Source organism: Oculina patagonica, chromosome 12 (genome assembly GCF_052425735.1).
Source record: "Oculina patagonica isolate OP01 chromosome 12, crgOcupat, whole genome shotgun sequence".
NCBI classification, from domain to species: domain Eukaryota; kingdom Metazoa; phylum Cnidaria; class Anthozoa; order Scleractinia; family Oculinidae; genus Oculina; species Oculina patagonica.
This window is the reverse complement of record NC_135769.1, coordinates 12,558,368-12,578,072: the sequence shown is the minus strand read 5'-3', so window position 1 is coordinate 12,578,072 and position 19,705 is coordinate 12,558,368. Positions and strand designations below refer to the sequence as shown.

The window sequence follows — 19,705 nt, the reverse complement described above, 5'->3', positions numbered from 1 at the left end:
GATGAATTCCAGTCCGTACTGCGCAATCTCGGCTGCAATGTTTATGTGAGCCCACACGAAGAAATGTTTACAAGCAAAACTAAAAATTCCGCGACAAACATACCTTTTTCTTCATAATTAACGCCAGATATCCTTGTAGAACAAATAATAACGAGTAGAGGAACCTTGACGCTATTTCAAACCGACGTTTCAGCTCATCGGAAATTCTTGAACGAAACGAACTGTAATGGCGTACTAAAAAACTTCATGTATGCTGTCACTGAAGTGTAACGTTTCAACGAATTCAAAACAAAAACGAAAACAAACCCCGAGTCTGCGCAGTACGGACTGGAAATCAGCTTTAAAGGCTTGAGGAAAGGGGGGGGGGGTGGGGGGTGGGAGTCATCTGTTTTTAAACTTTTAATCTTGTATTATAACAAGTTAGCAGAGCCACGCAACCAAATTAGTATACGTAAGCGAGAGTGCAGGCTAAAGCACGAACCAATTGTTAACAAGAGCTCTTAGAGCTTACAACTGCGCTGGTCTCGTGAGCACTTTAGGGGAGCCATGTCAGGGGAACAAAAAATGCGCCGCCCCCCCTTATCCCCTTTACCTGCGTCGAACAATGTTGCGACTGACAAACAAGATGGTAGGAAAACACCTTGCGTGACATTTCATGGTTGACTAGTTCCATCCGAAATTAAATATTTTTCTTATATGCTAATGCTGGCCAAATTTAATTCCCACGATCCTGATCCGTGAAACAAAAAAATCTTTTAAATCAGCATCCAGTGTTGTCTTGAATTACCGTTTAAAGATTGAATAACCAGCTCCGAAAATGGAATATTGGAGCAAATAATTAAATCAAATTTGAGAAAAAACACTAGACCTGTGTTTTGCTGAATGGGAATTCCCCGGGGAATTAATTTAGCAATGACGTAACCCTTGCAAGTCAGGGTTTGTCTCAGTGGTTTTCCATCAGATTTCAGAAATCCTCTAGATGACACAGCTCCAAAAAAAAATAACGCTAAAAAGTCAAACATTTCATACTTAACATGCTAAGTTTAGACCAGAGGATTTGTTTTGTTTCCGTTTGTGGCAGATTTAAACCTTTTAGAGCGTTGCGTGATTCTTGCCGATCAGTGTCTTGTGAAAGTAAAAATTTGCTAACGCCAGCACATTCCAGGACACAAACGTAATGTAAATAAATGTAAATTCTTGCCCGCTAAAGCGTATTTGTTTAAAGCGTGAAATTTTAGTATTTTTTTCGATTCAAACTTTTCAAAATACTTCACACTGAATTTTGTAAGGAAAGATTAATGGCTTCGCAAAGATTTGAAAGGAAGCTGATAATAGCTTTGAAAAATTACGTGACTCGAGGTCTAGCCGATCGAAAGTGAAACTTGTCATGTCAGCACATTCTTTTACACCAACGTAATGGTATTTATTCACAGATTCTGGCCCGCTGAAATATATTTTTCTTTTGACGCATGAAAATTTAGAAATTTCTTTGATTAAAACGCTTCAAAATCGGACATTTCATGCTAAACATGCTTATTAAGACCAAAGCATTTGAAAATTTCCCATTGGTAAGTTTTTTCTAGCTTTTAAACCTTGCGTGACCCGAGCCCGGCCGAGCGGGGCATCAGTCTGGTCACTGAGAAAAAAACAAGAGCTCTTAGAGCTTACAACTGCGCTGGTCTCTTTAGCACTTTAGGGGAGCCATGTGGGGGGAACAAAAAATGCGCCGCCCCCCTTATCCCCTTTACCTGCGTCGAACAATGTTGCGACTGACAAACAAGATGGTAGGGAAACACCTTGCGTGACATTTCATGGTTGACTAGTTCCATCCGAAATTAAATATTTTTCTTATATGCTAATGCTGGCCAAATTTAATTCCCACGATCCTGATCCGTGAAACAAAAAAATATTTTAAATCAGCATCCAGTGTTGTCTTGAATTACCGTTGAAAGATTGAATAACCAGCTCCGAAAATGGAATATTGGAACAAATAATTAAATCAAATTTGAGAAAAACACTAGACCTGTGTTTTGCTGAATGGAAATTCCCCGGGGAATTAATTTAGCAATGACGTAACGCTTGCAAGTCAGGGTTTGTCTCAGTGGTTTTCCATCAGATTTCAGAAATCCTCTAGATGACACAGCTCCAAAAAAAAAATAACGCTAAAAAGTCAAACATTTCACACTTAACATGCTAAGTTTAGACCAGAGGATTTGTTTAGTTTCCGTTTGTGGCAGATTTAAACCTTTTAGAGCATTGCGTGATTCTTGCCGATCAGTGCCTTGTGAAAGTAAAAATTTGCTAACGCCAGCACATTCCAGGACACAAACGTAATGTTAATAAATGTAAATTCTTGCCCGCTAAAGCGTATTTGTTTAAAGCGTGAAATTTTAGTATTTTCTTCGATTCAAACTTTTCAAAATACTTCACACTGAATTTTGTAAGGAAAGATTAATGGCCTCGCAAAGATTTGAAAGGAAGATGATAATAGCTTTGAAAAATTACGTGACTCGAGGTCTAGCCGATCGAAAGTGAAACTTGTCATGTCAGCACATTCTTTTACACCAACGTAATGGTATTTATTCACAGATTCTGGCCCGCTGAAATATATTTTTTCTTTTGACGCATGAAAATTTAGAAATTTCTTTGAGTAAAACGCTTCAAAATCGGATATTTCATGCTAAACATGCTTATTAAGACCAAAGCATTTGAAAATTTCCCATTGGTAAGTTTTTTCTAGCTTTTAAACCTTGCGTGACCCGAGCCCGGCCGAGCGGGGCATCAGTCTGGTCACTGAGAAAAAAAAAAACCGCTTGCAGAGCAAGAACTGCGCAGCGCAGTTAAAAAACCGCTTGCAGAGCAAGAACTGCGCAGCGCAGTTAATTAGCGTTAATCGGGCCAAGAATTCATATTGAGTCTGCAGCTCCCTGAGAACAGTTGCTAAGGAGCATCACGTCTCCGCTAGTATCATGTTGCTAAGCAACGCATCCGTGTGATAACATGTTGCTAAGCAACAAAGTTTCGCGATTGCTCTCGTTCCGTTTTGATTGGAGCATAACAATTGGGCTTTTCAAGTGTTTGTTATGTTCAAGGGTTGCAATTAACTGAATTCTTACTTGATCCAGGCACAAACTTCTTCTCCCAGCCGATGATCAGGAACGCCGATTATCTAAAAGATAACAAAACAAAAACAGAGGCAAAATTATACCTCCTGTCGTGTATGACCAAAGCTTATTTAACTGACATTTTTGCGAGGGTCATGGCAACATACATTTTCCTGTATCAGCCATATCTACCGTATTTTTCTGTACGTTTTTAAATATTTAGGAACGAGTTTGCCAGAGGACCAGGCAGGGGTGATACATGCTATCTCTCCGATTTGGATGAAACTTTGCCAGATTGAAGGGCTCACCCAATAACTCTGAAAGACAAAGTGGGTCGGCTTTGCGATTTTTCCCTTGGGAGTTAGACCACCCCCCCTGGTTTTTGACCCCAAATCCCCAAAATTCCACTAAAATAAGCAACAAATGTAGACACCGCTCCTGGCTACAGAATATAATGAAATTTATTGTTATTCCACACACATAAAGACTAGCCCATTGTTAGTTCACACTGCAAGTTTCATGTCATTTGGACTGACAGGTGCCAATCAAGAATTGCCAACTTCTACCCATGTCACGCAACATTTTTCAGTTATGCAAATTAGCTCAAATTCTGATCCAAATATCGTCAAAGTCCAACTTCCTTTTTCCAAACAGTTTTTGCCATGTTACAGGCTTAGCTTTGTTCTATTAAAATCACAAATAAAATTTTTGGCATCTGTTAAATTTTGGCGACAACAGCTGTTAAAATAACGTGACCAGAGACTGGTTCTAACAAAGAGCCAAGGACCAAATTCAAGAAAATAAAGCACTATAGATCAGTTCAATGAACACAATATCTAGGTAATTGCGATTAACAGTGTCTGTAAACACAATTTATAGCCGTTAACTCTAGCGGAAGGCGATATTCAGTGCAATATTCCTTTCAGTTATATTAAATATCCCCTAAATTATGTTCTTATTTATTGAGTGTAAGGAACGGTCATGATGTTTTTTTTAGTTCCAAGGCATCGAGGTGCAAGATATGAGTTTCAGTACATTACGTGGTTTGAAAGCTCTTGAATATCCATAAAAAGATAACAATCTTCACACTTGACCTTGTTACCGACCTTCAATTAGTTATCGTCGACACTGCCTTTTCTCGTTGCATATGAAGATTTCAATCTGTACCCGCCGTAAGCAGCCTGAAATCGACGTGAAATTGTTAGTTGTCTTGACCGATTTAGACTCGAGCTTTCGTTTTTATAATTCAACTGTGGGTTAAAACAAACTTTAAATTAATGGTTTCGGCTTCTCGTGCATAAAGGCAAACATGGTAAATTGTTCGTGAGGTTGTTCGTGGGTTCGTGACGAAGCATGAGCCCGGAAGCATCATCAGCGGTAACTGCAACTGCAGGAAATAAGACCCAATGATAAGAAATGGACTGTGTTCAATCACCTATCTGTGATGAAATATACAATTTGCTTTTACCTTTCGCAAGACTTCTGGCACTTCATTTTAGTCAACGTACGACCATGGATTAGCCTATAAATGCAGCTTTGGAGCAAGCTATGCCAGCTTAGAAGACATATGGCGGGGCCCTGATTTTTTTTTCTTTGAATTTTCGTTTAAAAAATTAGATTGCAAGCAGGCTCAAAGTTTGAGTGAAAATACCTGGAAATAATGGAAGAGGATTCAAAGCTTCTTTTACTCATTCCGGGAAGCCTCTTGCAGGGGTTGGGGGTGGGGATGGTAGAAAGGTATTTTTATTAGTTACTTTATAGATGTAATTCACTCAAAGTTGTCTTGGCACATCTTTGATATATAGAGTCTCTAAGTTGTCATTCCATCCATGGGTTGACTAACAAGTTACCTTAAGGACGTTCGCGCAAAAATCTTCCAACATTGCAACTTTTTTTTAAACTTTCACCACTGCTAGTTCACAAGTTACTGATGTCAGAAATGTAAAAAACATTGGGGGTCACTGCATTCGTTTATAAGATACGATATCTGAAAGAAAGGCGCTTATTTGGCTAAATTTGACTTCGTCACTCGATATGACCTCTGTGGCTTCTGGCAACAAAATATTTTACATGAATGATGCAAGCCAAATTCTTTTGTCCGAATTTATTTAAGTGGGTCTATTGAACAAATATAATTATTTCACTTTTAAAGTCCTTTTGAGTAAACCTTGTCTTAAACAACTGGATTTGCAAACGTTCAAAACAGCAAAATGTGACTGTGACTGCGCGCGGGAAGAGAAAACGAAAAAAAAAAAATAAACTTCTAACATTTAAATTTGGCCCTTTTTTGTCAATCGATAGAGATTTATCCCAAAAGGTTATATATCCCGAAAAAAATGGGGGTCACCGACTGTTTAAGCGAGGAAACTAGCTGCAAGCGAAGTAAACACAACGGCTACCCACCCTATATGTGCTTGGAAAGTTTTCTCAGCGCGCATGCTCATGCATGACGTGGCGTGCTGTTGCGACATGAATTACGTGCGCAGTAAGGAAGCGCATCAGCAATTAGCGTGAACGTCCTTAAGGACGTTCACGCCAAAATTTTCTACTCGATAGATTTCTTTTAGTTTTTTCCTGCAGTCAAATAATGAGTTACTTGTGTCATAAATGCAAAAAAAAAAAAGGTTGGGGTCACCGACTTCGTTTCAGAGAAAAAGCGTGTGGAAAACTACCCTGATTTTGAAAAATTTGCGCACGGTAATTTAGCATGGTTTACAGGGCTTATTGTTAAAAATATCGAAATGCGTAAACAGAGGCTAACGATCTTAATCACGTTTTGTAGAAGTGCGTCTGTTGCGTGAATAATTCCTAGTTTTGCCATCTTATTTGTAAAACTTAACCCTGAAAAAAAAAAACGAGTTTGAAACTGTCGCACGGCAAAAGGGAAAGCTCAAAAAGTGGAATTCAAACCGTCAGTGTGACAAAAAAATCGAACTTCCACTCGATAGGTTTTTTTCATTTTCTCGCAAAACGTAGATATTAATTAACAAAAGTGATCCGTTAAAAAAAGTAGGGGTCACCGACCATTTAAGAGAGCAAACTGCAAGCGAAGCTAGCGAAACGGCAACTTACCCTATGTGGAATCCGCGATTTTTTTGTAAACTCCATGTAGACTTCATTCTGGCATCTTTAGCCTGCGCCTCGAAACGCAACCATGCTACAGGCGGTAAACAGCTGGAATTTACAACTAATTTAGCATTCAGTGTCTTACAATAATAAAATTAAAGCTCCAGCTGACTTCGAACTCGAAGCCTTGTTACTATCTCCTCTGCCTCGGCAACAAAACCTTGCTCCTCCTCTTCGATCAGCCTGGTCTATGGCTAGTCGGCCAGTTCTGTGCAAGTCAGAAAGTCTACTAAAGTACCGGGCTATTTGCTCAGCAGTCAACCAATCTTCTTTGTTGAATACTTTCTCTCCACTCTCGTCGCGCAAAGTTCTTAGTTTACTGTAGACATCCACTGCACTTGCCCTTCTTCCAGTCTCCTCACCTTCTAGGAAGTTCCTTTTCAGATGAGACTTGACCTCCTCTGAAAAGCGGATCTCTTTTTTGGATATCTTCACCACCCATCCCTTTTGGACTGGACAGGTGGAACTCATGGTAATGGCTGTTTGGGAGCTTGACCTTGCTCTGATTTATTGTTTAGGTAGCTTCCAGAGACCTCTTGGCAAATTTATTAAAATTACGTATTTAAGTAAAAACGCACAATAAAGCAACATTTAGCCCTGTTCAGTACTGTCATCCGGTAGAGGGGGGGGGGGCTTATATCCGGGGGGCTTATAATCGGATGTATTTTTTGTTTCCAGGTAGATGGGCTATAACCCGGGGGAGCTTATAATCGGGGGAGGGGGGGCTTATAACCGGAATTTTACGGTATTGGTACAAAACTTCATCCGGTGTCGAGACTCGCATAGTAGCAAGGTGATCAGTTCTACACAGTTTGCATATTCCTGAAAACAGTTCAGCATTATTCATAAAATTTTACGTTATTTTTTTAATAATCACACCGTGATATTATCATCCACCTCCCTGCCCTCTCCCCAAAAAACTTAACAGAAAATGTCAATGCCTGTGTCAACATTACGTTTTTCGTCCGTAAACTAGAATAGGACTAGAACTCGCAGTGTTGGAGTATTTGAGCAAGGGGCTATTGTCGGGGGTTTATTATAGGAGGTCGTACATCCCGCAAACCGCTATGTACTTTGTTCTTCCTGGACCGCAAAACCCTTTCAAATATTAAAGACCGAGAAAGGCCCTATTATATAAACCCTGAACCGCCAGGTAAATACAAATGTACCCGCAGACCGACTCTCAAAAGTGGCTTGACTGAACCGCTAGACTAGTCTGATGTTTGACCTTGTTTCTGTACAGACACATATAAACATAAAAGAAAACTAAGAATTAGATTAGTCACTGGCCATAATTTGCACCTTTTTGCATTATTCTGTGTTACAATAGCTTAAGCAAAGACCGCGATAAAAAGGTTATCTTATTTTTTAAACAGCAGCACAGAACGAGCGTAGACAATATCTTCCTACTTAACCTGCTTCAACTGGAATAAGCACTCTCCAATTTTCCATAATTTGTCTGCTCATTTCCAGATTTGCTCCTCTCTCCGGCTTGCCCTTGCGATTTCCATGAAGGGGATGCACATATTTCCTGCTTGGTCTCCAAAACACACCCAGCTCAGCTCAGTGCCTCTGACAGATCGTCATATTAGCGCAATCTTCATTGAAATGTCCAGCGCGAGCGAGAATCAAATCCTTCTTTGAGGGGAGTACCAGTCTTTGAGACTTTTACTGCTCTCAGATGCGTTCTTATATCTTTTTGACAAGAGGTCAAGGGAAAAAATCCCTTCACCCACGGATAACGAACGGATATGTCACATTTGTTCTGAGAATTATTCAAAAACAAACAAGAAAGAAAAGCCACGTTCAACTTTGAGATGCACAGATCGCCAACTCTGTAAGTAAGGTTTTTTAAATAAAACCCGTGCTGGGCAAAGTCACGCGACTTGATCATGTAAATATCACGCAATTCTAGTAACAATCAACAATGTGTTTTTTAAAGCGATTTTCTTATTGCTGGACACAGAATTGCAAGACACTCGTAGGGTCTGAATATTAAGTGAAAAAATCATTCACATTTTAGCCAAAGAAAAAAAAATGATGTATTTCAAATACAATTTGCTATTTTTCTCTACCGCTGACCATGGTCTTGGGCGCGATTTCCCACACATTCAGTTCGCTTTTCGAAACTATGTTTACATAAGTAATATCAAATGCAACAAAGAATAATCCAAAGTTTCCTCGGACTGTCAGTGAACAGATAAACAAAAGAGTGAGCTCGAGACTAAATCGGTCAAGACAAATAACAATTTCAGGTCGATTTCAGGGCTGCTTACGGCGGGCACAGATTGAAGTGTTCATATGCAGTGTGAAAAGGTGTTGACGATAACTAATTGAAGGTCAGTAACAAGGTCAAGTGTGAAGATTGTTATCGTCTTTATGGCTATTCAAGAACTTTCGAACCACGTAATGTACTGAAACTCATATCTTGCACCTCGATGCCTTGGAACTAAAAAAACATCATGACCGTTCCTTACACTCAATAAATAAGAACATAATTTAGGGGATATTTAATATAACTGAAAGGAATATTGCACTGAATATCGCCTTCCGCTAGAGTTAACGGCTATAAATTGTGTTTACAGACACTGTTAATCGCAATTACCTAGATATTGTGTTCATTGAACTGATCTATAGTGCTTTATTTTCTTGAATTTGGTCCTTGGCTCTTTGTTAGAACCAGTCTCTGGTCACGTTATTTTAACAGCTGTTGTCGCCAAAATTTAACAGATGCCAAAAATTTTATTTGTGATTTTAATAGAACAAAGCTAAGCCTGTAACATGGCAAAAACTGTTTGGAAAAAGGAAGTTGGACTTTGACGATATTTGGATCAGAATTTGAGCTAATTTGCATAACTGAAAAATGTGGCGTGACATGGGTAGAAGTTGGCAATTCTTGATTGGCACCTGTCAGTCCAAATGACATGAAACTTGCAGTGTGAACTAACAATGGGCTAGTCTTTATGTGTGTGGAATAACAATAAATTTCATTATATTCTGTAGCCAGGAGCGGTGTCTACATTTGTTGCTTATTTTAGTGGAATTTTGGGGATTTGGGGTCAAAAACCAGGGGGGGTGGTCTAACTCCCAAGGGAAAAATCGCAAAGCCGACCCACTTTGTCTTTCAGAGTTATTGGGTGAGCCCTTCAATCTGGCAAAGTTTCATCCAAATCGGAGAGATAGCATGTATCACCCCTGCCTGGTCCTCTGGCAAACTCGTTCTTAGGACATAAAAATGACTAACAATGACATTTCTTAGCATGCTGTTTTGAGTGTTGTTCCTTTGTCTTTGACGCAATACCGATGCTGGCAGTCATTACCTTACTGAGATGGTTAAACTTATGTTGTACCTGTACATCTTGTATCTTGGGATGTTTGTACAGAAATTGTTCAACTTCTGTTGGATAAATGTTTTCTCCTCCGCGGATGATCACATCCTACAAAATCAAATCAAATCAAAATCTCATTTAAATACCTCAAAGATTTTAGTTAAGCGTTAGCTATACTAGCTAGGGAAAACAATTGGACATCTTCTGCCTAGTAGATGTTGTTGTTGTTGTTGTTAGGGCGATCAGTGTTTGACATGATAAAAAATTTGGTCTGTATCTGATCTTAAAATCGGTTTAAAAAGTTGGTAAAAAACGTATAAAACTGAATTTTCGGTAACTCTCTGTTACCTTCATCGGAGTTAAAATTGGTTCAGTTTTTACATAATAAGTTTTTATACGCCGCCGGTCTCTAGGGATGTTCCCAATTTTAAATAAACTTGTGGAAAATGCACATGCTCATTCACACAGTTAATGTCCTGGATAGAATGTAGCGCTTCTGCCTATTTGCTGCCAGTCTATTCCTGCTCAAAAACCTAAAGATCTTCAAATGCCTGCCACGTTTTCTAAGAGATTGTGGATCTTAGGAAGATCTTAGATCTCTGATTTGCTGATTAACTTAAAACGTCATTGCAACGATCTTTGCAAGGACCTCTAAGATCATCAGGGAATACTAGATGAAGATTTTACAAGCCTAAAGAATGTAATAGAAAGTGCTCTTTAAATTCTTGCAAGATCCTGGAGGATCATTGAAGGAACTTTAAAGATATTGTACAGGATTCTGCAAGATCCTAAAAAATCCTAGCCTGGGTTGCAGCCGGCCGTGTCACAAAATCCTTGGTTTGGACTGTCTGCGACGCAGGCTACAAAAACTCCTTGAAAGATTTATACCACGGTAAGGCACAAGAACGATTGTTGCTTGCAGCTGGTGACACGGTTACTGGTAACATACCTTTATTCTCCCAATAATTTTAACGTATCCGTTTTCGTCCATTGTTGCCATATCACTATAAAGGAAAATGAATTAGAACAACTATTAACTATTATTCGCTGTACTACCTTGTACCAAAGTGGAAGGCGCGATGGCTTAATGGTTAGCGTGCTGAACTCCGGAACGATCCGGGTTCCTGCCCTGGCCGGGGTCACTGCGTTGTGTTCTTGGGCACACAACCCGGGTGTACAAATGGGTTCCGGTAAATATAGTGTTGGGGGGTAACCCGTGATGGACTAGCATCCCATCTAGGGAAAATTGAAATACTCCTAGTCGCTTCATGCATGCAACGGTAATCGGGATAAGCTTAGCCTGCGAGCAGGCTCACCTTGGGACGAATATACTATACCTTGGGGCACTCGCGACTGGCGAGCAAAGCGATACGGCGGGGAGGAGACTGGTGCCTTTTACCAGAAGTACATAATCTAGATTATATACTTCTGCTTTTACTTATCATTAATAGCGTGTGCCTATCACTGTTGGAGTTTCAAGCATTCGCACTTGGACCACAACATTATTGTCTAAATAAAAACTTAGCAAGCTAGCTCGTTTTGAAGCACTAACCCAGTGTGGAACCAACCGCTGGGCTCAATGCAGGCGTCAGTCTTTTCCTTATCCTCCCAGTATCCCAGCATAACGTTGTAACCTCGAAAGCAAATCTCGCCGGCAGTATTGATGGGTACTACACGGCCTTCGCTGTCCACGATTTTTGCCTGAAAAGGGGAGATTTAGATAAATATTTGTAATCTATGAATGCGAGTGCGATTAAGGATTCACACTATGAGTAAAATTCAAAGTTCTCTCAAAATTGTACGAGCCTTTTCGTGAGTGCAGTTTGAAAGAATTTCGCAAATATCTCAAGTAATGGAAATCTTTAATTGCTCAAACGTTTACACTATTACTCATTTATTACACGACTAGGACAATTATGAACGAGCGCGCCTAATTGCACTGCAGTGCAAATTTAAAATTAAAAATATTTTTTTCTGCTTTCAGCCAATCACGATGAGGTATTGTAATTTTCTTAGTCACATTAAGTGATAATAAAAATTTAACAAAATACACAAGGGCTAAGTATAGAACATAAAAAATTCTAAAGATGCAATATAACTGAAGTACCTTTATTCAAAATTTTCAAACAGGAATAAAACGTGCATACCTCATTATTGGGGTGTACTCGTCCTATCGTGGAAACTCGTAGATCTATTGGATCATCCATCAGCGTCTGATTTGTAACTGGACTTGTTTCTGTTAAGCCATAACAGATCTGAAAACAGAAATTTACGATCCGTCAGCATAGAATTGCACAGAACATATGGCATGAATTGCGAGACAGGTTTCCAAAATTTGTCCTGACACAAGCACGGTAACTATTTGACTGATATCCTGTCTGACTTTGTGTAAAATATCACGCTTTCTCGCATTCTACTCAACAGTCATTACTTACCGTGACTTGAGGCATGTGCAGTTTTGTCATCACTTGTTTCATCACCTCGATTGGACACGGTGAGCCGGCCATGACACCTTAGAATCCGTTGAAACAATGATGATCTGATTAACAACTTCAGTAGACTGCAAAACAGTCGTTTTTTGTCTAAAAACGTTGGTAAAAGTGCTTATCGAAGGCGCGAAGCGCCTGTTTTGCAGTCTACAACTTCAAAAACTTGAAAAATCTCGCGTGACGTTCTCAAACCAATATGTTGTATTTTCAGCCAATCAGGTGCAAAATCCTCTGATCATGAGTGACATGAAATTTCCCGCGCTTGCAACCGGCGCGGAAGCGTGGGAAAAGTCACGTGAGCACACTCTGGTATAGAGCGGTTATTGGTTTATTTTACGCGCTTGTCTGATGGCTGTCGTTAAGCCAATCAGCAACGTAGCAAATAGCACAATCAACCAATCAAAACTTGACGAGAATCCAGGCATTTGGTGAAAAAGGCGGGAAAATGACAGGAACAAATTTGTTTGTGGCCGGGTTTTGCAACAGTTTCGTTCGTCGCCCCGTTTCGTTACCATGTTGACAAGAAAATGAAACTTAAATCCGTGTATTGAAACATCAATCTCGTTTGATTTCATAGAATGGAAGTTTGTGCACAGAAAGAGTCGCTAAAATGACTTTTTTTTATACACCAACCTGTATAGAGGCTACTAACATCAAACTTGTCTAAAGCAGGGTGATTAAGAACATCTATGAACATTGTAGGCGTGCCGTACAGGGAAGTACACCTAAAACGGATCAAAGCGACATGAGAAAAACGCCGAACAGTCAAAACATCAACCCTTCAAATGCAACTACTTTCTAGCTCGCTAAAACACAGATTTTAGTTCGCCCAATTCCGAATTTGAAGATGGATACACACGAAGGTGCGATGGCCTAATGATAAGTGCGCTGGGCTCCGGATCGAGCGGTGCAGGTTTGAGACCTGGCCAGGGTCATTATGTTGTGTACCTGGGCAAGACACTTCACTCTCATAGTGCCTCTCTCCACCCAGGTGAATGAATGGGTACCGGTGAACTGTGCTGGGGGTAACCCTACGATGGACTAGCATCCCATCTAGGGGGGAGTAGAAATACTCCTAGTCGCTTCATGCTATCGAAACCAGGATTTTCTAGCCTGATGTGCCACTAGGCATGACACAGACTTTACTAAAGTGATCAACATTCCATATAAAAGGGGAAAAGAGTATTTTATTTTCATTTTTTTTTTAAAAAACGTATGTGTACAGTCGAAGCTCTCATAAGCGGACACCCTCGGGACGGGAAAAAAATGTCCGCAACTGGAGCTGGCCGCTTACGAGAATGGTTCTTGTAAGCGGCCACTAGAGGTGAAGGGGATAGATGGCCGCTTACGGGAGCTTGCCCAGCTAACATAATGGTAATATGCATGTTAGTGGTGTTTCGAAATGTAACCGGACGTGGATGACGACAAAACAAACACTAAAATATGGTACTGTAATTACAGTAAAATCATTGTGACGAACGGCGATGTGAAGTTGATTGATTAATACAAGATACAGAGGTTTTTTATATGATTTTCTTTGCGGTGTCCGCTTACGGGAGCTTAAAAACAAAGAAAAAGTCTAAGTCGTAATCTCGGAAAGTGTCCGCGGCCGCTTACGGGAATGTCCGCTTACGAGAATGTAAAAATACAGAGTTTGTATGGGAGTAAAAACGGGGTTTCTAACAAGGTGGCCGTAAGTAGAGCTGTCCGCTTACGAGAGTGTCCGTTAAGAGAGCTTCGACTGTATATCTTAACTTACTTTTCTTCTTGAATGGCCGTCAGGACAGCTCCAGGGTCGAATCCTCGGGAAGGATAAACTGCAGTTGTCCCATAAGTAATGCTCATAAAACTGAAACAAAAAGTTAGAAAGTATTACGTTTTGACACTTAACCCTCACAGCACCTCTCTCAATCAAGGAGTACTAACAAATTTCAGAAACCCATATGGGTTTCTGCAAATTTCCAAGAAAACACGACTTTAATGTTGGAGGGAGAGGGAATAACCAGGGGGAGGGACTTGCAATGGACTCAGCAAAGAGTAGGTGGGTAGCAAGCAAATGAATAAAGTGAAACCTGGCTCCACATGAAGCTTGTAGATCATTGCTCATGTCATGCAGGTGAATCTTGTCGGGAAAGTGTGACTGGGATAAGGTACCAGTTTATTTTCTCAATCAGATCACACCTTCCCCAGCTTTCCTTACATCGCTTGGTGATCTAACCCGGGGGGCACCCTGTATATTTTTGGGTGGGGGTGTGCCGCTGGGAATTTGAAGCCCTTGCCCTATACCAGACCAAGTTCAGCTAATTTTTGCAACCCTATACCAGACTAGACACCGTAAATCTACCCTATCCCAGACTTGCATTTTTTAGAACTGTATCACTATCAGTGTTTTAATGGAAAACCATCTGTCAACAACGATGCTGCAATGATTTTATTTACGTTTAGGAAAGCCTCTTTCTCTTCTGAGTTTCTATTCCTATTCTGGACTAAATTCGTCATAACAAAGATCAGTTTTCCGGCAAATGCTACCCTTTTCTAGACCAAAACTTTCTGATTTCTTAACCCTATCCCAGACTAAACTGCTTGAAAACCCTACCCTTCACAGCGGCACATACCTATATAGCTCATATATGGGAGTGCCCCCCCCCCCCCCCCGGGTGATCTAACCAGTGTAACCAGGGAAACACAGCTTACCTTCCAAGGACCATTCCAAAACAGTGATAAAGTGGAACAGGGATACAGATTCTAGAATCCTAAAATCAACAAGATGCAAGTTATGATGAAAAAATGAAATTCTTCCAACTTGTACAATACAATATGTATGTAGACCAGTAAGGAGAAGTTGTACAATGATTTTAGAGTATCGCTCACTGAAATTGACATCACTCACTCATTCACTGAAATTAACACTTAACAAAACAGTACCTGATTTTCGTAATCTAAAATTTCTCCAACAAAATACGCATTGTTCAGAATTCCATGATGGGATAGTGTAGCTCCTTTAGGATTACCAGTTGTACCCTGATATAAAACAGAAGCAAATAAATCTTTTATAAATTTAATCATAACTTGATTGGCAATTAGCATTAGACAGAAAAACTCTATCAAACTTTCTTCACTGCTTTGACTAACCCTTAAAAAACAACAACAACAACAAAGATAACAAGGGACTAAGCTAGTATTTTGTTTGCCACCTGTTCTGCTGTAGATAATCGTCAATTTAACAGGGCCTGAAGTTACTACCAACATGTTGCATGCTCATGGGAATAGGTTTCAGTACCAGACTCGTAGAAGTACTCATCAACATGCAAAAATCCTAGTGATAGCTGCAGAGGTTTACAACACTGGGTGGAGTATGATGGATTCAAGTTATTTTCTTTAGGTGGTAGGACAAAAATTTAAAAAAGGTAGATTTAAGAAATGAAAATAGAAAAGATATAACTAGAGCACAGCAAACAACGTGGAAGGCTGACTATATACTCTGTACGAAGTACGATTCTACGGAAAGTGTTACACGCGTATAGTGTACACCGTACATTCATACGAACAACAATTAAAACACTTTTTAAATGTTAAAGAATGTTGAAATGTAACCAAAATTAAATCAGAATAGATTTTAAATACGAAAAGATTCTATGATACAGACAATGCTGTACGACTGTACGACTGTACCACTGTACTGTACACTTGGACGCAATAATTAGATACTGATAAAACAATGGTACAAGCATAGCGCTCTACGAAAATTTCTACGCAAAAAAGCCGGTCATAAAACAGGCATGGTATAGAAAATAGCAAGCATTAACTTACTGAAGTAAATTGAATGTTGATTGGATCGTCGCTTTGTAGTTCATTCTGTAATTTTTGTAACTTTCTTCTCTCGTCTACCCCTCCTGTCTCCATTAACTCTTGGAATGCCATTGTGCCACTGAAATTTAACACAAATGACAATCATGACATCACCAATTGAAAGTGCCTGCTTCAACTCAAAAACTGGCGAAAATACAAACCTGAATGTTCTTTCATGATCCTTGCTAGCCATCACTACCAGTTTAAGATCAGGAAGTCTGTGGATAATTATGATAACATCAGCATTCAGTATATTTGCAGAAATTATTTCCTCAGACCTAGAACACTAGACAGTGGGGGATCTAGGGAAGTGGCAGGGGGGGGGGGGCTCCTTAGTTTTGGTAAAAGACAGATTTTTTAAGGACTTCCCTTGCAAAAAAATTTTGGGGAATACACACAAAAAGGCCCCCCACCCCTTTAGTTCATGGACTGGATCTGCCACTGCCAGATCACACTATCTACTAGTTATAATAACTGATTGGGAGACCAAGTAAAAAAAAATCCTTGAAATGCGGACTGTTATTATGACTATTAATAAACGAATTAGTTAATACAACCACTGAGCTTCTAATGCACCATCCCACACAGAAAAAAATTGCATTAAACTCCTTGAAGATCGTGCTGACTGCATGAGTTGTTATATTTTTAGAAAAACTACATTAGATAATGATTGTAACTAAAATTATTTCTCCTTAGAACCTTTACTACATTCAACTGACCACTTTTAAATAGCACCTCATCTCAACATTTTTAAAAAAAAGTAATTTGTAATATTCAATAATTTTATTGCTAATTCTACCTTGCGCTTAGAAAATGACTACAAGTACCTGACTGCCTGTTTCTACCTTTGTATGTACAAGCTTCACTAAGTACCTATGGCAAATTCAGATCAATTCAAGGATACTGTAAAACAGAGACATACAATCATACATGTGTAACTTGGTTGAGTGACTCTGGGTGTCTTTAAATTTCAGTTGGTAACAAAAATATGATGTGCATTTGGCAACGACACGTCCACCCAGGGCAAATAGTAGACCATTTTCACTATCAATACAACCACTAACTGCCTTTGCAATACTAAGTTATGGGAAGCAAGATTTTGCAAAGGCAGTTATTGAGGTCATAAGACAGAGATGGGAGAAAGTGGTACGCTCTCCGACGGGGAGGTGGTGGGGACAAAAAATTTTCCACTGGTCCAGCACGACGTTACTTGGCAAAAGAAGTCAAAAACCTAAGTTAATTTGCTTAGTTAGACAAATGAAATCCCTAGAGGCACATGTAACTCTGACTCTAAATACCCTGAGGTATTACAAAGACACCAGCGTAGCACGCAGTCTAAATCAGTGGTTATTTTGACAGTGAAAATACTATATAGTAGCAATTTGTAGTCTAGAAGCACAGGAGTTTCGGCCTCTTGCTCCATGGGCAAACGTCATTGAAACATAGCTTGCAGTACTGTAAACTTATAACATTGAAGTATTATGTAAAGTAGTACACATTCCTGAATACGGTAAAATCAAGATTTCTCGAACCTCTGGGGGAAACAATAGTTGCTTTGAGAAATCGGGAGGTTGAAGAAATCTGGGGCAAAATTCAGACAAATACTATCCAAGGAAAAGGAAAATTGGTCCAAGAAATTGGGAGTTGGGAGAAACTGAGGGTTTTATTTTGTAAATTGTTAACTAAAGATGGTTTTCCCTAGCATGGTAACAGTTTGAGTACAGCTTACAAAACTTTCAGTTAAAATGGACGTTTACATCACGCCAGTTTAAAACAAAATGGCGCGAGTTTTAAACATTATTATGAGGTTTGACTTTAATTTTCTTGAGAATGCTTTAGAGTTTAATCACCAGGTCACTAAGACAAATAAATTTCAGTGAGATGTTTCAAATAGGATATAAAATGTTACCATGCTATGAGTAGGATTTTGGTACTTTAGTTTTGCACTCATTGCTCAATCTTTCAGCAGAATCTGTTTTTATTACCTTTCATTGAAGAGATCTCCTGGTTTTGAATGCGGCAGCTCATGTACAATGTGAGCTAACATGTTGTAGTAATCCTGGGTTTTGAATTGGTCAGCCATAATGAGTGCTTTGCAGCCAACCTAAGATTTAGTAAATTATAACAATTATATTATAATAATAATTTTTTATGGTGCTTTAAAGTGCTACTACGATCAAATTTTCGATTTCCATTTTTTTACATTTTCGTGTACAAGAAGACTTTCTTACTCACCTTGCCAATTTTCAATCCATTACGAACACCAGAAGTCGTTTTATTTTAATGTTTATTTCCGATAATTTACGGCCGCCATTAAAAAAACCTTGTTCCAAGGCTTGGTTGCGAATAGGGAGAAAATGACGTCAAAGGCTCCAAATACCTCACGGGTTGAAATTATAATAACAATATGTAGTGAAAATCACGCGAAAAGCAACAAAAAGTTTGGGCTTATTTTTCGTGCAATGTTCTATGCTGATTGTTATTATAATTTCAACCCGTGAGGTATTTGGAGTCTTTGACGTCATTTTCTCCCTATTCGCAACCAAGCCTTGGAACAAGGTTTTTTAATGGCGGCCGTAAATTATCAGAAATAAACGTTAAAATAAAACGACTTCTGATGTTCGTAATGGATTGAAAATTGGCAAGGTAAGTAAGAAAGTCAAATTGTACACGAAAATGTAAAAAAATGGAAATCGAAAATTTGATCGTAGTAGCACTTTAAATCTGAAAAATAAACTGGGTCTAAACAATAATCAAAATTAGGGATTATTTAAAATAATAAGAATAGCTTATAATGATGGTTATTAAATACCTTTTTCAGAGCATATTCCACTTCTGGAACCTGATAAGCAGGATTAATGTTTACCTAGAAAATAAAGAAATTGAAATGAACTTTATTTGCAAAAGCCACAGTGAAGCAATCTGTTTGAGCACAGACAGTATTCCTGTCAGGTATTCCAAGCTAAGGCCATGCCTCTTCTTATCTACCTAGGTGTATAAACACAAGTTCATAGTGACTAAGTGCTCGAGAAAGCTTGCAGATATGCTGTAAAAATGGCAGAAGAGCTGCAATGGGCGCCAAAAGTGTTGAGACAGTCGGCACTTTTTGAGTACCTTAGACAAATTTTACCCCTCACCCCTTCAATATAACCCCCTCCCCCCGAAACAATGTTGTATTTGCTATCTGCAAGACCTTCCTCGTTTGAGTACAACATTGAAAAGGGGGGAGGGGGAGTGGTTCAGAAGTGGCAGCAGATTACAGGTGAAAAAACGGGAATTTTAATTTAGTATCAATTTCATCCAACTGTCTCAAGGACTTTTGACGCCCATTGTGGTTTAATTCAAGAACCTAAAGTAGACTAGAAGATTTTATAAGTCCTCGGCCCTCTCCAAGAAACCAGCCTTGAGCTCAAAAAAGAACATGCCCCAGACACCTTTCGGTTGGACAAGGTTTAATTGGTGTCACATCACCCAGCCTCTTTAATATGAACACCAAAGGGACAGAGAAGAGTGTCACATTATAGAGGTACCCATAATTTACAGAGAGGTAGAATTTTGGTCTCTTTTGGACCAAGTGAACTGTCAGTAATAGGGAGGTGTCCGTATTATAGAGGCGTCCATAAGGAGAGCAGGGGTGGATCTAGGGGGAGGGTGCAGGGGTTGCACCCCCCATTAAATGACTTTGCGGATTTCTAATACAACTGGTATTCTGCCCAAAAAAAGTGAGTTATGCCATTCCTTAGTGGTGCACTAAAAATCCTGAGGTGGGGGATCCACCCCAGTATTAACCTAACCATTTCAATATAGC

General features: G+C 39.4%; 1 protein-coding gene across 1 annotated transcript in view; it reads right to left on the bottom strand.

Annotated features, from left to right (window-relative positions):
• Window positions 1-2,907: 2,907 nt before the first annotated feature.
• LOC144632108 (medium-chain acyl-CoA ligase ACSF2, mitochondrial-like) overlaps window positions 2,908-19,705 on the bottom strand; it is an 18,179-nt gene continuing 1,381 nt past the window's right edge. The window contains exons 2-15 of the mRNA XM_078490709.1: window positions 18,710-18,763; window positions 17,883-18,001; window positions 16,059-16,115; window positions 15,859-15,976; window positions 14,974-15,069; window positions 14,743-14,801; window positions 13,808-13,897; window positions 12,682-12,773; window positions 11,995-12,071; window positions 11,707-11,814; window positions 11,112-11,260; window positions 10,509-10,563; window positions 9,581-9,667; window positions 2,908-3,169 (exon numbers count right to left, since the gene is read on the bottom strand). Coding sequence (XP_078346835.1) covers window positions 3,113-3,169; window positions 9,581-9,667; window positions 10,509-10,563; window positions 11,112-11,260; window positions 11,707-11,814; window positions 11,995-12,071; window positions 12,682-12,773; window positions 13,808-13,897; window positions 14,743-14,801; window positions 14,974-15,069; window positions 15,859-15,976; window positions 16,059-16,115; window positions 17,883-18,001; window positions 18,710-18,763 — 1,218 coding nt within the window. The 3' untranslated portion in view covers window positions 2,908-3,112. The remainder of the gene's footprint in view (window positions 3,170-9,580; window positions 9,668-10,508; window positions 10,564-11,111; window positions 11,261-11,706; window positions 11,815-11,994; window positions 12,072-12,681; window positions 12,774-13,807; window positions 13,898-14,742; window positions 14,802-14,973; window positions 15,070-15,858; window positions 15,977-16,058; window positions 16,116-17,882; window positions 18,002-18,709; window positions 18,764-19,705) is intronic.